This window comes from Melanotaenia boesemani, chromosome 19 (assembly GCF_017639745.1).
Source record: "Melanotaenia boesemani isolate fMelBoe1 chromosome 19, fMelBoe1.pri, whole genome shotgun sequence".
Lineage (NCBI taxonomy): Eukaryota > Metazoa > Chordata > Actinopteri > Atheriniformes > Melanotaeniidae > Melanotaenia > Melanotaenia boesemani.
The window spans coordinates 24513345-24530755 of NC_055700.1; the positions used below are offsets into that span (position 1 = coordinate 24513345).

The 17411-nt window shown below is 37.3% G+C and overlaps 1 protein-coding gene across 1 annotated transcript in view; it reads right to left on the reverse strand.

Annotated features, from left to right (window-relative positions):
* cacna1bb (calcium channel, voltage-dependent, N type, alpha 1B subunit, b) overlaps nt 1–17411 on the reverse strand; it is a 216873-nt gene that overhangs the window by 76306 nt on the left and 123156 nt on the right. Inside the window, exons 16-19 of the mRNA XM_041969681.1 lie at nt 15941–16072; nt 1645–1717; nt 1280–1397; nt 49–116 (exon numbers count right to left, since the gene is read on the reverse strand). Of these exons, the coding sequence (XP_041825615.1) occupies nt 49–116; nt 1280–1397; nt 1645–1717; nt 15941–16072 (391 nt within the window). The remainder of the gene's footprint in view (nt 1–48; nt 117–1279; nt 1398–1644; nt 1718–15940; nt 16073–17411) is intronic.

A 17411-nucleotide genomic window follows, 5' to 3' on the forward strand; every position in this document is an offset into this window, starting at 1 on the left:
TATCAATGCTTCTATAAAAGAAAAGTCTAAAAGGTCTGATGCACTTACCTTAGTCAGTTCCTGTGCATTTGCAAGGTTATCAACAGCAATAGCCAAGAAGACATTCAGGAGAGTGTCTGAACAACAATATCATTCAGGAGAAAATACAAACAGACAGGTAAAACATCAGAGTTGGACCACTCTTAGTTTAACCAGGTTTAAGGAGCTCAAGAGGTCACTTAAGAGGTCAAGAGGTGACATAAAAAGACCAGGTGATCAGCTGATTGGCATTTCTATCTCTAGCTGTAGGACTTTTATCACTGCTGCACAAACACTTACGCTTCAATGATCAAAAGGAAAATGTGTTTTCATTTTTTTGTCTTAGATGCTTTAGAGACTGGACTCAGCACACATCACATATGTAAACATATCTGTCTCCACAGGATTGGCTTATCCAGTACTTAAGGAATGTCTTTGTCTGAAAGGTATGTAAGGATGCCTTACACATGTGGTTTTAGGTTTTATTTTGGTCAGACCTCACAGACTATTTCTGCAGAAATCTGTTTTAGATGTCATGTCTTGTAATAAACCAGCTCTTCTTTTACCTGAAAGTATTTTGCCACATCACCAGCTTAAAGTTATTGCCTACAGAATAGCATGATCCAAAGGAGAAGATCTTATTTGATGAAGTCATCATATCACAGAAACGACTATGAATCACCAAAGACAACAAAAGAAGAAACGACAGTACAGCACCCAGAAGAGAGGGAAAGTTGTCAACCATACGAGAGCTTTACAAAAACTACAGAATGTTATAAAGGACAAGAAACTACAAAATACCATCACAAACTATTTTTCTGCTTCCACAAGATAAACAACATTTGTTGTTTCTGCAAATGCTTAAATCATGTTGAGGTTAGGTGATGTTTTGAGTTTCAGGGAAGACTTGAAAAATAGCAAAACAGAACTGATAGTGGTGGATACCACGTTTTTGTTGGAAACTGAAAGAGTTAAGGATTACTGAGCATCTCCATGGTCAAAAGGATAATATATATATATATATATATATATATATATATATATATATATATATATATATATATATATATATATATATATGTTCTTTATCTTCTTCTGAAATAGTACGCACTGTGCATGTCAAAATGGTTACGGTCGTTTTAAATCTTTACTTACTGCTTAATGCTAAATAAACATTAACAAATTTGTGGAACTTCTGACCCAATTTTACATTTTTATCCAGCTCTTTCTGATTCAACTCTTATTATGTCAAAGAGGATACAGTTTCCAAACAGTGTGAGGACGATGAAGTAGATAGAGGAGAACATGCCACGGCGTACACCTCCTTGAGACTCGATGCCATGGTACATCACAGCGTTCCAGTCTTCACCAGTCAGAATCTGAGTAAGATGTGAGTCAGAATGAGGCTGGGGACTTGGGCAAATCTCCCAGAATGAAGAATTAAATAACTTTACAGAGCGAGAGGTGATGAGCACAGACTAAATGAAGGATTATTACTGAGTACATTAGAGTACAGGAGGCGCACAGACAGCCCATTCTCTCTAATTAAAATCAGAGATGAAGTATATATTCTTCCATTTATTCCTAAGGTGTGAGTCTGTGAGCGTGTCTGTGGGAAAAGTTTACCTGAAACACAGTGAGGATGGCTGCTGGGAAGGTGTCGAAGTTTGTCGATGGTGTCTCATCTTCAAAGTTAAACCTTAAAAAGTCAGGATTAAAATAAGGAAAAGTTAGAAAATAGAAAATACATTTGAAAATAATGTAGTTCCAATCAGGTGTTAACGGGGTCTACCTGCAGGTGAAGAAAAACACTCAGATTAATAATGTTAGTAGCTGAATGGTGAGCTACTGGATCTGGGCAACACGTCACAAACAGCACATGTTTCTCTTTTAAAGAAACATGATCAAAAGCACACATATTCACACCTGGAGTCACACCTGCACCATCTCTTCTTGTTTGCATAACAGTCTCTGTCCTTTTACCTTGTAAATGCACAAACACACACGTGTGCACACACCCACACACACATAAATAGATAATAGGTAATACCTCTATTCTTGTGAGGACCTTCCCTGACCCTATTTCTAATGGAAAAATCTGGTTTATAGCAGCATGGAATTTATTTTAATGTTTCTTACCTGACTTATATTTCTACTTAGTTGTTACATATTTTTCATCTTTACTTAAGATTAGAACAAATAATCAATAACAGATAATGGTATAGATTGGCTTAGAAAATTCTGAACAGTAACTCTCACCAGGTGAGTTAAAGGAATGTGTATAAATGAAAGACGCTAAAGCTGTGGTACTTATTTTCTAAGAAAATATGAGATATATATACTAAAACTCTTTTTAAGTTAAAGTATGTCACTAGAGACAAAAAGTAAAACTCCCATTCTCAGAATAGATCTGAGCCAAGTCATCAGCTGCAGCAGAAAAATGCAGCGATTTCCATGTTTTATGTCTAGAGAAGCAACACTTGCTGAAAGTTGTATAGACAAAGCAACCAATTGTCACATACATACGTGGACAAACATGTTGGTAGCCTTCGGTTAATGAAAGAAAAACTCACAATGGTCACAGAAATAACTTGAATCTGACAAAAGTAATAATAAAAATTCTATGAAATTTAACCAATGAAAGTCAGACATTGCTTTTCAACCATGCTTCAACAGAATTATTTAAAAAAAATAAACTCATGAAACAGGCCTGGACAACAATGATGGTACCCTTAACTTAATATTTTGTTGTATAACCTTTTGAGGCATCACTGCAATCAAACGATTCCTGTAACTGTCAATGAGACTTCTGCACCTCTCAGCAGGTATTTTGGCCCACTCCACATAAGCAAACTGCTCCAGTTGTCTCAGGTTTGAAGGAGCCTTTTCCAGACAGCATGTTTCAGCTCCTTCCAAAGATACTCAGTAGGATTTAGGTCAGGGCTCATAGAAGCCACTTTAGAATAGTTCAATGTTTTCCTCTTAGCCATTCTTGGGTGTTTTTAGCTGTGTTTTGGGTCATTGTCCTGTTGCAAGACCCATTACCTGCGACAGATTCAAGATACCCTGTTCCAGATGCAGCAAAGCAGCACCAGAACATAACAGAACCGTAAGCATTTGTATTTTATTATTATTATATTATTATTATTATTATATTTCTGAATAATATGTGCAACTGTAGTCACAGGAACATCAAGCTGCTTAGAGATGGTCTTATAGCCTTTACCTTTAACATGCTTGTCTATAATTTTCTTTCCAATCTCCTGAGACAACTCTTTCCTTTGTTTCCTCTGGTCCTTGTTGAGTGTGGTACACACCATGTCACCAAACAGCACAGTGACTACCTGTAGCCCTATATCAGGGGTGGCCAACGTCGGTCCTCGAGAGCCACGGTCCTGCATGTTTTCCATGCATCCCTGCACCAACACACCTGACTCAAATTAAATGGATCCAACAGCCTATAAGGATCTGCACAATGACTCATTAGTTTAAGTCAGGTGTGTTGGTGCAGGGATGCATGTAAAACCTGCAGGATTGTGGCCCTCGAGGACCAACATTGGCCACCCCTGCCCTATATATAGACCCACTGACTGATTACAAGATTGTAGACATCTGTGATGCTAATTAGTGGACACACCTTGGATTTTCTAGGGGTACCATAATTTTTGTCCAGGCCTGTTTCATGAGTTTATTTTGAGTTTTATTTAATTAAAGTCTAATTTTATTCTTTCTTCATCTGAACTTTCACATTTTCCCATCCCTGCACAATAGTGTACAAAGGAGGCTAACTAAATGCTTTTCATCTTAAAAGTCCCATATTATCCAAAACTAACAGTCATATGTGTCCTCATAGCCTGTGAGGCCCAAAAATGAGAAAATTCTTTCACCTCTCTTGCTTGCTTGCTCCACTTTCTAGCAAATGTGTGCTCAAATGGGTGAGTTTGACATCTATTCCTTTGTGACATCACGAAGGGAAAAAACACTTCCTTGGGGAGTGGATGCTGCCATTGACCCACCCCCGACTAGCTGAGCCTGCCCTCTAAAATGGACAGGCACCACTCATGGACATTTAAAGGTTCAGACACGGAAACAACCCGTTCTCAGTAGCGCTCACCAAGGCTGAATTTGGGGTAATAAACTTTGAAACCTCTGACACCCATATGAAATTGTTGAAAAAATTTATAATATGGGCCCTTTAACAAATAATGTTTTGTCTACCTGGTTCAGTGTCAGCCAACTTATGAAAAACCCAACAATTAATTTGTTTCAAACTTAAATTCTTTGAGTCCAATGCCAGCTTTAAGTTTTATTTTAACCCCTAAGCTGACCTAAACCTCACATTTATCCTCACAAAGATAGAGGTACAGAAAAAGTGCATTGGGGTTTTCACATTTCATTGCTGCTTCAGGTTGAGGCTATACATCGATGTGAGGGCTGGCTTTGTACGGCAATGGGTGGAACAGAAAGGCAGGGACAGAAACAAGAGTCACCACCACCAAAGCTTCAACATTTAAATCCAAAACACACTGCCTCTGCAGCTTATTGGATGCACCACATTTGTAGTGTGTACAAATGAGCTCAGTGATGCGGCACATCCATAAATCCACAAATCATTTTAGCCTCTAATGTAAAACACATGACATAAATATGAAGAGATGACTTTTCTTCTCCTTTGACATGACTTCTTCTTAACCCAAGAGCTGTTTTGTACCCACTGGAAGAATTATCTTAATAAAACGAGTCTGTCCTTGCCATTTGTGACAGATAAAGCACCACAGAGGAGGTGCTGGATGGTAAGACAGTAAATTTAAAGTAGTATGTTTATGTCAAGCAGGGAAGAAAGGCTGGACCAGTGCTGCTTTACAGGGCTGCTTGTGCTTCATCGTATCTGAAGTACAGCTGTGAAGCAGATTTATTCAATGTTCAAATGGCCAATTTGAAAAGTCTCCTACAGAAATCGTATGTTTTGGCCTCAACACACAGCACATTTGAATGGAAAGTTCTACATGGGACAAAGGAAGTGACACACAACACAAAAATATATGGTATATGTAAATGAATCAAAAATAAAGGCAGTTTTATTCCTTACAACTTTTCCTCTTTAGACAAATCGGTTCACACAAAACTTCAAACTAGTCTGAGATCCAAAGTGGATCCAACCATTTTAACCCAGAACTACTGGGTTTATGCAAAGCTGAAACAAACTGGACATGGAACCACAGTTACTGTATCACACAAATAGCTGCAGGTTTAGTTGGTGTTAACTTGTGACTATCCATGAAAAGTTAACTTCAGGGTCTTGCTTTACATCATAACTACTTCCATCACACATGCAAACTTTCTACACAAAGAGTTCAATATCTTTGCAGAAAGCCCCCAAATGACCCAACAAACCTGCCAAAACCTGTATCCGTGGTCTTGAAACTAAAGAAGACAATGAGAGAATGACACAGATATGCATGAGGATAGGTTGCTCATTCAGCTGAAAATATTCTGCACCACTGGTCAGTCAGCCCTGAGGATCAAAGGCCAGGTGTAAATATCATTTAAGGTTAAACAGAAAAAGAAAGCAAAACGCAAAGCAAGGGACTTATGAAAAAAGAAGGTTACATTAGAAGAAGTGTTTATACAGTTTATCAAATGTGTAAAAAATGAGGCTGGTAACTGGTTTTAAACTGAACAAAAAAGTAAATAGTGATCTAAATAACATTGGGCCTCATTCACCAATATCCTCTCATGAATCTTCTTAAATTTGTTCTTAGGTTGTACTTGAGAAGTTCGTTAAAAAAATCCTCTGTCAGATTCATGAACATGTTTGTAGAGTGCGGAATTATCTCCCTTCTTAAATTGGTGGATAGTTGAAATGAAGTACCAGCAGGCCCTACCTGCATAGGTAAACGCCCCCAAAAATGCCCATAAAAGGTTAAAATATCCAGATTGCAAACAGACACAGACAATGTTGAGACAGACGAGGAAAATGAACATTTATTACATTAATTGCTCCTGAACTTGGACATCAAGTGGATTTGTTCTTTGCTAAGAACAAATCCAAGATACAAAGATTTTGCCACAATTTTCATAAAATCTTCATATGATTTAAGAACAAATTTGTTCAGAAGAATAATCAATGAATGAAGCCCAATGTCCTGAAACTAAAATCTGTTTAAGCCCTTATGGCATTTCTTTTTTTTTTCTATAGAAAGATTGTTGTAGGTAAAATATTAAATTTAAGACAATCATTTAGACTTAATAGCAGAGAGCTCGGTCATTCAGCTTATTTGTTTAATTATTGATAATTAGACACCAGGTAAAAAAAAAGCACAGTGGAAATATTAATTATCATTTATAAATAACAGTCAAATTTCAAATTCAGAAGCAATATGTGAAAAAAAAGTCCACCATCATTGCTTTCATATAGAGCATAGGTAGCAACCACGTGTTAGTAATCAAATGCAGTGAATTTATTTACCATTAAAGAGTGTCACTTTTCTGCTCTGGAGCATTCAGGTGAGTGTTAACACAAAGCCAAGGAGGAAAGACATCAGCATTGTTGTCCGTCAGTCTGAGAAGGGTTAAAAGGACATTTCCAAACTCTTTGGAGTCTATCTTTCTAATCATGAGGAGGATTATTAACATGGCTAGCTTCCCAGGACAGGACATACCACTAAGTTCGAAATGCCGAACTCAAAGAAACTACAAACAACCCAACAGCCTCATCTCAGCTGCACAGACCTTGGTTGTTCACTGTTAAGGGATATGACTGTACAACATGAAAGACTGAGTCCTTGAATACTAAAGTATTTCAGAGTCAGATGTGAGACCGTATGCCTGACACTAAAAACGTGGATGAAACTGAGTCCAGACTAGTGATGGTAAGTTTGACTCTTTTCACTAACCCAGGTCTTTTACTCTCGAACAGTAAAGTGAACGAATCTTGAACGAATCATGTCGTTCATTTTTACAGCAGGTGGCGTTGTAAAAAAGTCCGCGATTCTCAAGCAGTAAATACTGAAGGCAACAAAACTACTGGTAATGCCACAAGCAATTCGAACCATGTGAAAACGTAGGGAAGCAAATACACACCACAATAAAGTGATTTGTGTTCTACATCCTCCCTGCCATTGTTTAACAGCGCAACAGTGACTCGGTAGCTATCAAGTGACAAATGAACAAGAGACCGAGCCGAGAGTGAACGTACTGCTGAGCTTGATACAGCTTGAGCTGTGAACGAACGAAGGAAGACCCGTTCAGTGACAGAGTTGCCTGTCACGTGACAGAGAGACGCACTAGAGAGACCAATCCGAGAGCGAACGTACTGCTCGCAAAACAGCCTGAATGATGAACGAGACCGAGAACGAGACCGTGCCTGAGCCTGAGCAGCCTGGCTGTCACGTGACAAAAGAACAAGGACCTGAGGACGGACCTGAGCGAGTCCTGAACGAATCATTTCTGTTACCTGTTCTGACCTACTGACTGAGTTTATGCAGCTGCCTGCCATGTGGCGAGAGGAGGTACCGCATGAAAATGAACGAATCGCTCACTGAGAGGACCCGTTACTCCCGAGTCATATAAAGGATTAGTTCATACTGAACGAATCGTTCATGACCGACACATCACTAGTCCAGACGTCAAACCCAAACTTACTGCTGTTAAAAGTGGTTCTACAAGCTTTTAAATTGCACTTTGTAGATAATATTTTACACACATTGCTTCTGAATTTTAGTCCTAGTTATTCTGTTAAATAGATCATGGAAATGTGTATATGTCATATGTTCATATGAGATTGGATTTAACTCATTCTGTGACCTAGTTTGTCTTCCTTTTAATTTCCTTATCTGTAAGAAAAAAAAGAGGATGTCCGTTCCAACATGACTGTACCTTCATTTTCTCTAAATATAAACCCAAAGAGCTTCTGCTAAAGTACTGAAAAAATGATATAGCTTGACAGCAAACTACCATTCAAGCATCACTTTTAACACTAAATTTTTAGATACTCTGTCAGTGAAAATGAATGTTTGCAATGATAATGGCAACATTTTTTAATTATGTGCAAAGATTTTAGCAAGTACTTCTGTGTTTTATCATTTACATCTTTCATGAATTAAATCACTTTTTATTTGAAAGTTAGTTGATTAATTAAATTAAAATAATATGTTGTGAGTTTTTGACACTTCCATTTCACAACCATTTAATTTCTCACAGCTAAATCAATTTTTTTTCTTTTTTTAATGGTGTTCTTCTTGTTAAATGCATGTTGTGATTTCAGAGGACAGCAGTGGTTTTTGCAGACTTGACATAAAATGAGACAAAAATTATACTTAAAACAGCATCTAGTGTCCATTGATAAATTTACAAACAAAACATGAACATTTAATTTGACCTTGATTATCTTTTGAAATCAAGGCATACAAGAGTGGCTTTAAATGACAGAACTTGCGAGACAGAATTAAACCAACAATGTTTGCATGCCAGTCAAGCAAGATCCATGCTCAAGAATTACGTGGTTAGATTTTTTAGGCAGTTTCTTTAAGAATTTTACCAGAAAATATTTGTTTGGGTTTAATGTTCATTAAATTGAACTCTCTAGTACTTCTAGAACAGAAGAAATTATTCTACAGTATCAACAGCCATATAATTCCCAGCATGTGGTACACAACACAAACCAGCCTGAGGAGTAAAAGAGGGAGAAAATGTGTTGGAGAATAAGAATGATGGGAAGAAAGAGACGACAAAGGAAGACGGAGGATCTGCAAAAACGAGGACAGGATGTGCAGCACACTGTTACCACAGCGACGGCCTGCACAAATGACAGCTGGCTTCTCCCTCTCAGCGCAGATCCGGTTACATGTGCACAGCCGGGGATGCTTCTGAGCATGTTTACCTGCTTGTGACCAATCACAGATTTTTGAGACTAAAGCCAATAATGTTTTAGAATCATGAAAATGATTCTAAAAAGAAAAACATCCTCAGCTCTATCATATTTGGCATATTACAGAGGTAATCATAGGTGTAACTGTATATGACTATGTTGTGTACAAGTGTTGTTAAATGCATTTTTTTTTTAAAAACAAAGTGGCCCATGACAAAGGATGATATCTCTATTGAGAGGGGACAAAAAAGCAGAAGATTTTTTAGATTAGCTATTTTTAAGCGGGACACACCAAAAATATTGCGTAGTAAATGTTCTGTTGTGTGGACTGGACACTTAATGTGTGAATAAGAGAATAGCCGTAATATGGTGCAAAAAGTTAATCGTCCGTTAAATGATCTATACTGGCATAAAGATTTTTATACTTTAAAATACTCAAAATGTTCACAGGAAAAAAAAAAAATTCTTCATGAAGCAAGATATATGTTATGTAAATTTATAATAATAATAATTATAATGAATTTAATTCTAGACTGGTTATAACTGTAGACATGTTTTTCTTTGTATAAGTAACTAAAAATACTTTACATTTTCCTTAATTTAGCTTTTATGACTGCTATTTACAGCCAAACAAGCTGAAGCAAGCTAAACAAGCAGATGAGCGTCGTGTATACAGAACTAAGATGGGAGCGGTAAATGTATTGCATGGACCAAACCCCTGTGAGAAATCAGTTGTTTTAAAAACTTTGAAACCCAGTTTTTAGGGGGCAGGGAATTAAATGGGTACTTCAGATACAATTATGTTTACAATCATATATTTTGGGGGGTAACTGATTGTTTACCAGAGGGACATGTTGTCCATCCACCTGCTATTTGAACTGTGCCTGCGCCAGAGTATCAGATAGAAAACTTTGAAAAGACACATTTGAATAGAAACTAGCTATTACACAACTGAAACTGCTGTATGTTCAGAGTTCTATAGAACTACTCTAATGCAGTGGTTCTAAAATTGGAAATTGTGAGATAATTTCAGATCATTTCCAAAAATATATCACCGACATTTTTCAAATAAATCAGTGATTTTCACCAGGGCTATCAAATTAAACCATCTTTTTTTAAAAAAAATTAGCACCTTAATTTTTAACACATTAACTCATGAACAACAAAGTTAGTAAACATGCCAAACTAAAAATCTGAATTTGACATTATCGCTGCACCAGAAGCTGATTTGGAGCGTGTAGGTCACAGTGGTAAACCACCAAAACCTACTTTATCCTCATTATTTATGACAGTTTTCCAGTCTTATATTTAGAGAATGGCTGCAAGATGACGTATTTGATATCTGACACAATTTATCACAAAAATGTCGTTGCATGGGGGTGAGGGTTGCGAACACCAGTGCATGTTCTCTTGGGGGTAGTGGCTCAAAAAGTTTGAAAACCACAGTTATAATGTAGTATTTTCATTACTATTTTCATTACTACACAAACTTAAATTTGTTTACAGTAGCAGTTTTTGTGCATGGACACTTTTGGCTACGCAGCTTTTGAGGTGGGCACATTTGACTAAAGTGTTGTTTATTCTATTTGTTTAGTGTTTAGAAAATTTGAGCTGCAGTTTCAAAATCTTGCCATTGAGTTCTCTATTTCCATCTACTGTTAATGATCCCACACATGTTTGATTATGTACATAATCAGCAAAATCCAAATACCTGTTGCTAATTTAAGCTAGCATACAGTACATTGCTCTGGCAGTAAAATGTCTCTTTTCAGCCTCTATATTCTCTCCTTTCCGTCTTTACTTGTGTTCATCACACCCTTCTTTCCTTTCTCCAACACCAATGCTCTTTCCTTCCCTCCTTTCTTGGGGATAAGTGAACATAGTGCAGTTTGCTGCTGTGCTTGTGGTTGTGGACTTCTGTTTGCTCTGTTAATAGGGATTGGGAGCATGCTGCTTGGCTTTCATGAGTCATCCACAGAGACTTCATTAACTCAATCCTGGAAACAGGATTACACAAGCAAGTACCCCTGCTCTCCTCTATTTAATCCTGGTGACAGCAGCAGGTTTACATTTAGGTGAAGACAACATGCGTCTCTCGGCGCACACATGTGGATGAGAGATAACTGTGTGATACTACAGGAATCAGACCACACACTCTGCTGCCTCATAACGAGCCAAAACGTGACACAAGATTTTACTAATTTAATCAAGGGTTGAAAACAAAGAGGCAGCTTAATGTGTGGGCTTGGGTAGCAATTAGTCAGCAGTTCCTGGATCTCACATTGTTTTTCTTTTTGGCAGTCACCATTAAGCCCAAACAACGAACTGCAGCCAAATCACAGGAACACAAACATTTGCAAACATTTTTGTAACTCAGGGCTCAGAGGTCCCCATTTTAAGATTAGACAAATGACTGGCTCCAAATTAGAGTATTTACTTCATTTTAAAGGCAAGCGAGTTTGTTTATAGAGGTACGTCTACACCCGATCATCCTTACAAGAGCTGAAAGAAATGACAGACATAACCTCCTAATATAAAAAGATCATAAAAACCAGGACAAAGGTTGACCAGGTTTTTAGCTGATGCTCAAAGTTTAGACACAAATGTTCACAAAACAAGAGCGAAAGTCTATTTTAGTGCTTAAGATACATGTTAAAAATAAAAATACATAAAAAAAACATATTTTACTAAAGGTGGTCAGTGGCATTTGTGTGCCTAATCATTGTTAGCATGGTGTTGTCCTCTATGAAATAGGGGTGAAAGGAACAGCAAAGAATAGAAATTTCACATTACACCTCTATTTTATTGCACTTTACTCACACTTTTAAAAAGAAAAAAGAACTAATAATAAAGTTTTTGTTATTTCACATGTTTTTATTTTAAAATACAGGGAAAAACTGGTAAGATTACGAACATAGTTGAGGTGGGAATTAATCAATAAAATCAGTTGTTACAAACCCCAGCTTGCCAGGAGTAAGGGGCTGCAAACATTAAAACCCACAAACAAATTCTTAATTAAAGTATTTTATTACTAGGGTTTTTAGTGACAACTTAGGAATAATATATAATAAGAGGTGTTAACAGAGAATAGGTCTTAATTGAACTCAAACCTCTACAAACCAAACAAATATACAAGCAGAGACCTAAAAGCAAATACACAAATTGAATTATACTATGGCAAGCCGTTTTGACATTTATTAGCTCGACAGGATATGTGTTTCAGATATCTATATTTCAATTCCTCAAAGTCAAAATGAACATTTCAGATATCTAAAATGACATTCTTACTAGGACAAATGACGTCACATTCCCCATTCATGTGTTTGGGTTTTTACTTCCAGCTATCCTAAATGACTTTCCTCCTATCTAAAATAAACATTCTGGATATCTGAAACAGAATCCTTACTAGGAAAAAAGAGAGTTTCTGATATCCAGAATCCAATTATTTCTAGTCATAATTACGAAGTTGTTTACTTTGTTTACTTTGTAGGCCGTGGTGCTAACCATCGTGCTAACATTTATCATTAAACATAAAAAAGCTGGTGCCCCAACCTCCAGAATATTTAGTTTATTTTTATTTTATTTGTTTTTATTTGTTTATAGTGCAGGCATATTACCCAAATTTGATGATGGGAAAAAGTCTCTGAGGCCTGAATGATGTCGGTAGACACCAAGAACATGAATATAAACCTTTTAATTTTGGAGCAGATCTTCATTTACTTTTTTATTTAAATATAGTCAGAGCTTAACAGGTTGAAGCACCACAAGCGATGATTTACATTGTAAATTTATTCTCTTCACTCTTCTTCTATTTTGGATTGAATACAGGATCAGCCTACCATCACCTCAGGAATATTTCAAGAATCAAAAGGTTGACGTGTCAGAGTGATTTTAAATTTGGTTCATGCATTTATCTTCAGCAGAGTGGATTGTCCTAACAGCTTATTTACAGGTCTGCGGCAAAATCAATCAGACAGCTGAAGCTAATTCAGAACGCTGCTGCTCCAGTCCTCACCAAGACGAAAAAGTAGATCCTATCACTCCAGGTCTTAGATCTTTACACCAACCTCCCATCCATAGAAGAAAGTGTTTCGACATACTACTGTTGGTCTAAAAGCATTCATTGGTTTAAGGCTGAAATACATTTTAGACCTTCTGGTCTCTTATGGCCCTCCTGGGCAGCTTACATGATCAAGTAAAACTTTGCTTTCTGTCCCCAGATCGGGTCTAATAAAAAAAAAGCTGCTTTTAGTTTCTATGTACCTTTCATGTGGAACATTTCACACAGATCTGCAGACCTGCTGAATCTCTTTGACTTGACATGACATCTTTGACTGATCTTTTTTTTACCACTGCATTTGGTTTTGTTGCACTTGTTATGATCTCATCCTATTTCATTTTATTTATTTATCATACACTTTTTATGTCATATGCTTTACTTGTCTTCTATCTGCTAAAAAATGTCAGTAAATTCAAAGGGTTTGAGTCTGAAAAAGACCAAGGGAAGCTTATCTGCAAGTTTTTCTCCAGTAGCCTCAACTATTGTAATGGTCTGCTAACAAAACTTCCCAAAAAGAGTCGAAACAGCTTTGGCTTATTAAAAATGCTGCTGCCAGAGTTTTAACCAAGATAAAGAGGAGAGAACACATCACCGTGGTCCCGAAGTCTCTACACCGGTTTCCAGTTCACCACAGAATATATTTTAAAGTGCTGCTACTGGTCTACAAATCACTAAATGGTTTGGGTGCAGAATACTTGCTAAAAATACTAACAGAATAAAATCTGAGTCAGACTGCCAAGTTTAGATCAGCTGGTAGAACCCGGAGTCCAGAGTAAATATGGAGAAGCAGCATTTTTAGCTGTTAAGCTGCAAAAAACTGGAACAAACTCACAATAGAGGTTAGGTTAGACCCAAGTGTAGAGACTGTTAAATCCAGGTTAAAAACACATTTCTTTTCCTGTGGTAAATGTTTCGTCTTTCTATGTTAAGCACATCGCCTTTGTGTAAATAAATACCCTTGCTTTGCTTTTCTTACCTGCATTATACGTCCTACCTTGGTTGTAATTTGTATAATTGTTAACTGTCAAACTTTTATAGTATTACAGGACTCAATGATTTATCAAACTAGAGAAAATCTGGTCGGGATACAGAGGAAACATGAAAATGACTATGGTTCAAATTACCGGAGAGTTTAAAAGCAGAGGAGCTTCCTCAGAGACATTCAGCTGATGCTCAGAGGAGGAGCACAAAGTATTCAGTGTTCAGGTTACATTTCATTTTTTCATTATGTTTCCTGAACCTTGTTGGTTGGTTTGTTCAGTGCTTGAGCCATTTAAACAGCGACCACATTCAGTTGTTAAAAGAATTTTCCATCCCTATATGAGGTGTTTCTGACTGTATCAGCTGCATACAATAGAAGCTGAATATTTTTGGCAGTAACCATGTTTTTGACTGCACTACTGTGCACTTCTGTATATGCACATGCACGTGATTTGCAAAGTCGCAGTGCACGCCCGGAAAATAAGGTTACCCGAAAGCCCCTGTGTAATTGGAGCCCTGCACCTGATGCTAGTGCTTTCAGTATTTACACATTATCCTTTAAAGGACTCATCGGATTAAGAACCAGTCGATAAACATGTGGCTTCCGACCTTTTGTAAATTAAGCACGAGCATAAAAAGCATGCACCATCTAAAAGTTTTTTCCAAACCTAGATTTTTTGGCAAAAAATTCTTTATATTGAAAAGATTATGAACTGAGTTGGGATGAGAATATGCTTGCTTTTTAATCTCACGTTTGTGCAGGAATCTGGCTTCATTGGGAGTTTAATTGTTCACATGCTTTCTTGTGCACTTGTAAACAGAAGGGATACATTAGAGATCTCAGACCAGATAAAGCTGTCAAATTTCTAAGGTGTAAACAAAATGATAAACAGAGCAACAGTACGGGAGTTTAGCGTTTGGTTTATGTGGATATCACAGCAACGGTATTGTAGATGGTATTAATGGCCCCTAAACTAAGCACGCTGTGTGTTATTTTTACAACTTTCCTTCATTTTTACTGCACCCAGTCCAATTACACCCTACACTGCCCCTCAAGAAGACAAACTAAATTGACGTTCAGTCCAAACTCTGCCTGGTAAAGCTTGTGTATCATTGGCCACCACGGCTGTGCACGTTCTAACTAAAGGTCCATCCACTAATCAGCAGTTAATGGCAGCTTTTCCACCACATGAACTAAATTTCAAGTTAGACATGAGAGCCAATAGAGAACGATATCTCAGCCACTGCTAAAGATATGATTCCCATCAGTTTTGCTGAAGATTTTCCAAGTTTGATGGGATTTTTTGAGCCTAAGTTTACAGTTCCCTCTCCCCCCAAAAAACAGAAAACATCAGCAAAAGACGGAAGAAACTGTGTGATGATACTGCAGGAGAGCTGGTGAAAAGCTGCCTCCAACCACAGATTCATAGACCGAGCTTACAACTCGTATGTAACCATCATGTGTCATCCTTAATTACTGTCACTGCTTCCCTGGATCACAGGAACAAACCTGCTGTTTATAAAGTCATAGTAATCCAATTAAGAATTAACATCCAATTTTTTTTTTTAAATGTAAAATACAGGACAAAATCTTTTATTATTAGTATATAAAGTAAGATATTAACAGTCATACGGTCACAGCTGTGATTGGAGGTGATATCTGTAAGAAAGTAAAAAGTTTTGTGTGTAAACTGAGTCAGGAGGGGCTAGATGCCGGGCCTTTGATTAACTGCAGCCAGCTCAGGATCATGGGGTGTTCCTGCAATCAGAAGACATGGAGCTCGTGCTGAGAGGGATATCAAAAGGCTGCAGTCAGGGCTGCTGTTATGCCAGCTACCTGCTGCGTCAACATGTCTGTCACCGCTGCCACGGCGGGCCAGGGATCGCACACCGGGAGGAGTGTAGAGCAGATTAGAGGGAAAAGAGAGAAGATCAGTGTGTGTGTGTGTGTTTGTGTGGACTGAGGGGAAAGAGGAGGGAAGAGGAGGAGGCAAGCTGGAAAATGTACTCACTGTCCTCCGAAGAGCTGCATGCCAAGCAAAGCAAAGACCACAATGAAGAGGAAGAGGAGGAAGAGCAAGCTGATGATGGACTTCATGGAGTTAAGGAGGGAAACGACGAGGTTCCTTAATGAGTTCCAATATCTGAAATGAAAGAGGACACACGAAAAAAGTAGAAACATTTACATGCTGGAACAAAGACTAACTTTTCTTAAATGAAACACTCAGCGAGTAAAAAGACAAACACTCTGTGACTGAGTCTGGAAGACTACAGCTAATACATTCTGTGATTTATTAAAAAAATGAAGCTCTAATATGGTCAAATGTCACTGTTCTCTTAAACTTTTTATAGGGTTGACAGTTGAGCAGGGAAATAGTTAAGCATGTCCAGAGGAAAATTAAAAAGAAAGACAACTCTAAGAACCTTCTGCATAATTTTTATCTGTTGGCATGGAGTCTCGTTTACACCTGCAGTGGCTTCATAGAAATATAGGAAATCCAATGTTTCTTCACACAAAGATTCTCAATAAAATAACAGAATATTTAAAAAGGACTAATAATACCACATGATTACCACATTTATCTGTCTAAGAAGAAAAAATCTTCATGTTTATTTATTATTACAAAGTTATGTGGCCTCATTACACCTGCAATCCCTGTGGCCTCACTAGGTCACTGGTCCTGAGGTCAAAATCTGAAGTATAAAACCTTCCCACATTGATAGATGCTGTCAAATGATCAGACAGGGCTTCCAGGCTCAGACGGATTAATGTTAACATGCCTTCACTTTTCAACATGGCAGCCTTTTACAGAAAATGAGGGATGGAGTGGGCTCACGAATGGGCCAAATAAAAACTGTCTTATTCTTTATATCACATCACATAGGATCGTAATAGCTTAATAGTCACTAGTTCCTAAAAATGTCATTAATGCCAATAAAATAAAGACTGAAGTTTAATGACACTTTATTATTATTGTTTATTGTTGACTAGAGTCAGACAAGATTTCTCACTGAACACAGCCAGTCATAATTATCATGTTCACACAGCAAAAATTCAGCTGTGCCTACGTTGTTGGTAAATTACAATCATTATTTTATTAGCAGGCTTGTTTTGGTGTTTTGGTTTGGATGGCCTGCAGAACTTGGAGCTTTCCTGAACTATCAAGTGTTTTCTGACTTACATTATATGGGAAAAGCATTAGTTACTCCAATAGAGAATGGATTATTCTAGAACACACTCATTTTGTTGCCAACTGAAAGGTCTAAATCACAAAATTGTACAAACTGTTGTTTATAAGTAAAAGTTACTGGATGAATGTACAGCTTAATTTGAATGGTGTCATTCAGATCTACTTTGTAATCATTTTGTAATATCGTTAAACACATGAGCTATTATTGTCCTATTAAGCTTTTTATTGTCCTAATATTCATGGCTGGAATAATAATAAAATAAATGTGGCCAAATATTGAACTTAAATGTTC